General features: G+C 53.4%; 1 protein-coding gene across 10 annotated transcripts in view; it reads right to left on the bottom strand.

The window, feature by feature from the left end:
• Positions 1-7,430, bottom strand: part of CACNA1D (calcium voltage-gated channel subunit alpha1 D) — a 364,222-nt gene that overhangs the window by 23,958 nt on the left and 332,834 nt on the right. For all 10 annotated transcript variants that reach the window (XM_004715209.3, XM_004715211.3, XM_045297543.1 and 7 more), the window contains 2 exons: positions 6,942-7,044; positions 5,026-5,127 (listed from right to left, as the gene is read on the bottom strand). In XM_004715209.3, the coding sequence (XP_004715266.1) occupies positions 5,026-5,127; positions 6,942-7,044 (205 nt within the window). The remainder of the gene's footprint in view (positions 1-5,025; positions 5,128-6,941; positions 7,045-7,430) is intronic.

Raw genomic sequence — 7,430 nt, 5'->3', positions numbered from 1 at the left:
CGCGGGCACGGGGCAGAAGGCACCGAGTCTCAGGTTACAACATGGGAGCCTCAATCCAGCAGAAAGCTTGGCTTTGCAAAGCGGTTGAGGCTGAACATTGGAGACTGTCAAATGAACTGACACTCAAAATTGCAGAAAATAATATCCTTGGAATGAGTTTAATTCAGTAACTTATTAGTCAAAAACGCTGAAATACTGTCTTGTTATTTACTTCAAACAAAAAGTACAAAGCAAAAGGGAAAAAAAAGAAAGAAAACGGCTCACAGGCCCTATCTTCTCCCCTACACATGGGGATCTGCATGTGTAATTACTGCAGACATCCTCCAGGGCAATTAACCATTCAAATCCCCATGTCTTGGAGATACAGATGGAGAGCCCAGAAAGTTCACACACACTCAGAAGACAGGGAGGCTCAGGAAAGTCTAGGTTTGCGTGTGCCCTTTCTTCCCTGCCAGCGACGTCTGTAGATGCTTGCTGGCTGTGCTTTTATTTCTCTCGTTTTGATTTGTTTGGGCGTCGCAGGAGCTGGCTCCTGTCTGCTTGGCAGAATAACCCCCACTCTGCCCAGGAACCGCGAGGGAGTCAGAACTCGGCTGGCACCTAAGAAGGGATGCATGAGGCAGAACAGAGGCTCTGGCTGTGTCCGTAAACCGGTCCTGGGTCTGGCCCTGCGCCCCCGAGGGAGGGCACTCAGAGAGACCTGGGTGCCCTGGGGGAAAGCTGAAGGCCACCAGGGCCGCTGACCACAACTCATACAAGCTGGGAGTCGGGGTGGCTGCTGGTCCTCACTTTGGCCACTACATGCTACCTGGGGCAGGGCTTTACCCTCTCTGTGCTTTTGTTCTCATCCATACAAGGCGGTAAGGGGAGTCCCGGCCTCTCGGAGGAGCTGAGGATCACAGGAGACGAGACGAGGTACACTGAACCCTCAGACACAGGCTTGGTCTGTCCATCCTAAGTGCTGGGGGCTTGATGTCTGGGAGCATGGATGCCCGCTCACATTGGCCCTCACTGCCACCTCTCTGGGGGGATTTGCAGGGTTGCTACCCCGGAGGAGACATAAGGTTTCCAGGGCTGTCCGTCAGTCCTTACAGGAGCAGACGACTGCATCTCCCTCCCGTGGAATGGGAGGCTGGTGGGTCGAACCACCGACTCTGTGCTCAGGGGACAGTGCCGCCAGAGCTTCTCTGCGACAGTCACTGTTCCTTCACAATGGTCTACGGCCTCTCCTGAAACGGATTCTAGAGCACGGCAGGCCGGGGGCACGTGGGAGCCCCCGCGTGTGTTGATGGAAGCCTGTGGGGCTGCGTTTAGTGCCTGGCTGCCTCCCCTTCACGGGCCCCATCTGGAGGTGGCTGGGCCACTCAAGGATGCTGCTCCGACCTTCCTGGTCAGGACCACTCGGTGCTTCTGTGTAGGAGGAGGATGGCTTGGGGTGGTCGGGCTCTTTGAAGTGTGTTATGTTCTCCAGACCCCAGTGGCAAGACTCCTGGAGCGACTGTCTGAGGGGCTGTGTGTGGGGCGGCAAGTCCCAGGTCGGTCTAGGCACATCCAGGGTTGCCTGGCTATGGGCAAGAAGGTGAAGGTGGAACAAGGAGCATCCAGGTCTGGACTCTTCACTACGCGCTTCACTCAGGGGTGCATATGGACTGTCACCTGCCATCTACTGCCGGGGGCACACAGGTGCGAGGCCTGTGTCCAAAGGATTCTATGTGCAACCCATGGCCCCTTCGCAACAACTCTTCGAGGGTGGGTCTGCCCACCTTTTGGGGGTGGAGAGAGGGTAAATGACTGGCCTCAAGCCAGCAGAGCTGGGGCCTGACCCCAGGCTTGGGCTTCCCTGGACCCGTCTTCACCTACCATCTTGGGGAATAGCTACCACTGGCTCCCAGGCGCTGCCTCGCCTGGGACACCCCTCTCTCTCTCTTTATCTCTCTCTCTCCCTCTTTCTGGTTGCACATAGGAGGTGGTCTGACTTCTTACTAACTCCAAGAACCCAGGGAGGTCTGTCACCTGCCATGCACTGCCTTGCACTCTGCGGTCCAGGGCCCCATACTTTCTCTACAGGCCCCCAGAAAGGGCTCTGCCGCAGCAGATCCTCGGATGCACCCGGCAAACACAGACCTGAGGCCCATCACCCTCCAGCCTGCAGGGGCCAGAGAGCCTGCTATGCTGGGCGATATAGTCAGTGCAGAGGGCTGCCCAGGGTTCTGTCCCAGGGGTGCAGCCCCACTCAGGGCTCTGCAAGCAGGACTCAAGGACCATGTGGTACTGGCCACTGAGATGCTGAACTGGTTGGGAGGCTAGGGTTCAAGAAGAGCTTTTAAGAGTAATGAAGTGAGAGACGTGGGCAGGTGAGAAAAGGAAGGATGTGAAGGAATGGGTGTTGTGAGAGTTCTAGACTCAGGGCTGGAGGGAGAGGTCAGTGCTGTGTGTGCCTAGGGACAAAGGCTTCTGGTCCAGGTCAAAGAAGGAAGGCCCCAGGCATGGAGAGGTTCTGGGCAGGGAGAGGAGGTTGCAAGAGGAGGAAGGAGCCCTGCTCCGGCCGGAGAAGACTGGAGGTGGGAGGTATGAATATGAGCTGAGGGGCGGGGAGGAGACATGAGGCAGCTCAGCACTGAGGATGGAGAGAGTGGCCAGGCTGTCCCGTGGCCAAATACCCCCAGGCCCCAGAGCCTGCAGGAGGGAGGCAAGCCTGGAATTGCACACACCTTGCCAGACCCTGCCTTCTGATCCCCCCATCCACCTCCTACAACAAGCACCCTACTCTGCGCTAGGTGTAGGGTTGACGGGGTCCTGAGATGGCACACCTGTCAGGCCCAGGTGCCACTATACTCAGTCTGCAGCCCCACCCAGCAAACAGTGTGTGGGACATGGAAGCCCTCCGCCATGGGAAGCTCCCTGGCTGTTGGCCCTGCGCTGCATGTGCCCAATGGTGGAAAGGGCTGGGGACCACTCATCTACACCCATTTCTGGCCCCCATCTCTGAGTCTGCTCAGTGAGACCTGGAAGTCACTGCCTTCAGCACTTCTTCCGTGGCACCCGTGCTGCCCTGAGACTCGACCTCGCTCAGCACTGCACATGCACGGCAGACAGCAGTGCTGCGCCCACTAGGACCCTGTCTCCTCCGTGGCCGTCACAGTGTCTCCTGTGATCACTTCAGGACAGGTTAATGTTTCTCATCCCAAACCACAATCCTTCTTAAGAAACCAAGAGGAACACCCGCGTCCAGTTACTGGACCAAGGAGACTGAAGACCCTTTCTCCTTTATTAAAAGTCTCTGCCATCGAGTCAGTGCTGACTCATGGCGACCCTGCTCTGGAGCTCTGAGACTGTACCTGTTGATGGGAGTAGAAAGCCCAGGCTTTCTCCCTCAGGGTTGCTGGTGGTTTCGAACTGCTGACCACGTGGGTTGCAGCCCAGCTGGAGCCTAACCAGGGCTCTTCCTATTAAACGTCTAGGAGATCGTTTACACGTGGAGCTGCTGGTTCTCCTAGGACAGGAGTCAGGGATGAGCAAGTGAGTCGGGTGGGTGGCAGTGAAGGTGGCGTGTCCAGCAGGTAATGAAGGACAGCGAGGGGCGTGGGGCCCTGCGGACGGTGGGAAGGAGGCTCACACAGACAGGCACAGCCGCTATTCTGAAGCATGCATCCGTGTTTCAAGAAACATTGTTGGGGAATAGAGCCGGCAAGAGATAACCCTGATTCCATGCCACCGCCCTAAAACAGAATTGCTTCAGAATATTCTGAAAGACTGAGAGTTGGATGGAGGCTGCAGAAAAAGCTCAAGCAGATTGTTACAACATTTTTTTTAAAGCAGTTCATCTAAGCCATGCGAACACTTGGGTGTGCAGCTGAAAGGAAAAGAACGAAAACCAAAAGTCGTTTTAAATGTGCAGTATCTGCTCTCCCGGGCCCCCCGGGTGGAATTTGGTTCTCTTTGATTCTCCCTTCAGGCTTCTTTCTGGGCCATCTTGCGCCAGGGGTAGTGCCAGCGACAAAAGCCCCTGCTGCTTCTGGCTTCCTGCTGAGGAGCAGAGCTGGCGGGAATGCTGCCCTCTCTGCCCCCTACCCCCACCCACCCCGGGAACCCGAGGTTGTCACCTTCTCAGAGGGAGACGCCTTGGACACCACCCTGGCCCGGGGATCCCGAGACGCCTTCCAGACCTGAGCCAGACCAGTCTCAAAAGCTGCAGAGGCAGTGGGACTCACCAGACCCACCCACTACTTCCACGGGCCGGGGGCTGGAGGGGTGGGGAAGGGGGCTAGCATGCTGCGGGGGCCAGCAAACAGAGCCTGCACCTTTAAAACTTGAAAATAAAACAGTCAAAACAACCACCTCAACTTCTAAGGTCAGATGTACGTAAACAAAAGGTGGAAAACATTATATTATATATATATATATATATGTGCATTTTATATATATATATCAAATATCCAGAGGGTTTAGTCAGTTATTTTATGATTAATAACAAGAGGAAATAAACATGCCTGTTAGTTCTGTCTCTATGCTAAATCCTAATGAAAGGATATTTTTGGCATGTGTACCTATGTATATACATGTGCACATACATACATAGAGTAAATTCAGGCTTAGAAGAAAGAACATTTCAAAAATACTATTTCCTGAAAAAGATCTATTTTTTATAGAAAGTTTTCAACAATGTGTTGAAAGATAATTGCAAACTGATTTTAGATATTTCATTCCCCACCTCCCCCCCACCCAAGGCTGGCCCTTGCATCTGAGCGGGAAAGCTCGCTCGCTAGTAGTTCTTCCACCAACAAGAAACCCCCTCCAGCTACATGGGCTCTGGTTGCCCCCACAGGAAGCCTCTCCTCTGTCGGGAATGCTCTGCTTATGACCTCAAGCCAGGGGTCGGAGGCACCAAAGGGCTTTCTTTGGGCGTTGACCACGATGCCCTGGCTGATAGTGAAGCATCCCACAACGCTCTCTGGAACTTTCTCCGGCACTACCGCTAAACCGACACGGCAGCTAAGAACGACCTAGGAAACAGATTGCACTGACCACCAGCTGGAGGGACAACTTGGTCAAGCAGTTTCATGCTGGTTTTCTTCCAGATTTTCTTTATCACAGCTCGAAGCTCTTCATTAGCTTGTTCCAGGTTCCCTGTGAAAAAAGGCAAAAATGGACAGCCAAGTTTCATTTCTGACTCCCAGCTCCCCCACCCCTCCTTTCATGGCAGCGGCCAGTTGCTCTGCCTGAGCCTGGCCTGGAGTAGTGGACTGGGCTCCAGAGAGAAGAGCGAGGCCCCCCCCCCTGCCCACCCCATACACTTCCTAGAGTCAAAATCCTTCTGATGGGCCAGGCATTCACCATGGGAACAGTATGCTACACCTGGAAAGTCTACTCCGAGTTAGCCTGTTGTTAATCAGTGCTGGGAATTTGACAAGGTTTGAGATCTAGTCTGTTTAAGACTTGGTTTGTAGAAAAATCCAAATGTAACAGTCAGCCCCACCCCCTTTGCAGTGAAATTCCGTTAAACCTAAGTGTGCTCTGAGTCAGCAAGTGTGGGTGAACAAAGCCATCCCGATCAGCAGGGCCTTTTAGACAAGGGTTGGGGGCTGAGACCTCACAGGAGTGATAGGATGCTGCGGCCGCCCCCGTGCCTGTGACCCACGACTCCTGTGTCCCAGGGCTGACGCCTCCGTTTATTGTGACAGACTTGTTCAACATTCCCTCCACGGGCCACGTAGTTGAGGGAATATAACTTGCTTGCCTTTCTCTGAAAATTTTAAGCAGTTTTGGGAGGTTTTATCCAGACTGCATCTTTCTGTCAAGTGCTCGCAGAGATAAACTCAGCATTTCTCGGACCAACATGGTCTCTGTATTTGGCTAAAACAGCAACTGGCATCATGGACCGTACCAACAGCCTCACTTTCCACTGGATTCCTGCCTGGGATGTCCTCTCCTCTGTCTCCGGCTGTTCTAAACTCAGCCTCCATCCTTAAGATTCAGCCTAACTTTCACTCGGATTAGACTTCTCTGGATTCCGACTGCATATACTCATCTCATCCTTGTTACAAGGGCTGATATGCCCAGGCACATCTATGCTCTGTCTTCTCCTCACATGTCACAACCGAAGACTCTCCTGCCTTCCGTGCCCTTCAGCAGTGCTGTCTGAGCCACGCACACATGAGCACGACACAAAGAGCACGTTAGGGAGGCTTGAAGGGACTTGCTTTTCCGGATAGAGAAAACACAGACAGACAGACAGACAGACAGACAGACAGACACCCACCCACCCACCACCACCCCCCCTCAGAGTCGGCTCCCTGTGCTGTCGGTCTCCTTTCCTCACTTGCCAATCATCCTCGACGCATGGCAACTTGCTTTCCATCCCCGCTCTGAAGTCGCCCCTGAGCCAAAACCCAGGGACATGCTTGTGTTACCAGATCTTGACAGCAGGGCCATGGAGACCACTCTGGTTTCTGAGAAGACCCTTAGCCGGAACAGGACTTCCCAAGTGCCAACCACGTGCTCCAAGCTACATGGTACTTGTGGGAACAGACTGTCTGAGCCTTATGATCCGCCTGACGTAGGGCACTCACTCCCTTTTCATGGTGAACGCAGCTCGGGTCAGAACGGAAGGCCACACAACTAAGCAGTAGGGACAGCTGGAAGGACCTTCTTGATGGCAGCTGACCCCTCACCTGTCTCTTCTGGGACACAGTGAGTGGTGGTATGAGTCACCACCGAGCATGTCAGAACAAGGTGACCCACAGAGGAAGGAAAGAAGGCATTGGGGGAGGCAGGGGACCACCTGACAGCCAGGCACAGCAGCCAGTCTCCTGACACGCACTGTCCCCTCCCCCGGGCTCCTGGTTGACAAAGAAAAGGCGGAGGTGGGGAAATGCAAGGTGAGATATACCCCTCCTGCCTCCACCACCTCATGTCCCTTCTTCCACGGGGTGCTTACTTACCTTCCGTCTTGATTTTGAGAGCAGTCCGGACCAAGGCAAACAAGGTTGCATTAAACATGACGGTCCCGTCACTATTGAGAGGCATGTTCATAGCAACTAATCTCTACAAACAAAGAAAGAACACATGGGTGTGTTTCTTTTGCATTTCGAATCCATCTGACATTCTTACCAGTAGATAGGGGCTGTCATGTGTCCACATCCTTGCCAACACTTGCTATTTTCTGTTTGTTTTGGGTTTTTTTATCATGTTACTGGGGTCTCGTACAACTCATCACAATCCATACATCCATCCATTGCGTGTCAAGCACATTTGTACATTTGTTACCATCATCATTCTCAAAACATTTGGTTTCTACGAGCCCTTGGTATCAGGTCCTCATTTTTCCCCTCCCTCCCTCATGAACCCTTGATAATTTATAAGTTATTATTTTGTCATGTCTTACACTGTCCAACGTCTCCCTTCACCCACTTTTCTGTTGTCCATCCCCC

Source organism: Echinops telfairi, unplaced genomic scaffold, assembly GCF_000313985.2.
Source record: "Echinops telfairi isolate 266 unplaced genomic scaffold, ASM31398v2 ScPeMD7_7420;HRSCAF=8458, whole genome shotgun sequence".
Classification (NCBI taxonomy): domain Eukaryota; kingdom Metazoa; phylum Chordata; class Mammalia; order Afrosoricida; family Tenrecidae; genus Echinops; species Echinops telfairi.
Note: the sequence above shows the minus strand (reverse complement) of the source record. Positions and strands in the feature narration are given on the sequence as shown.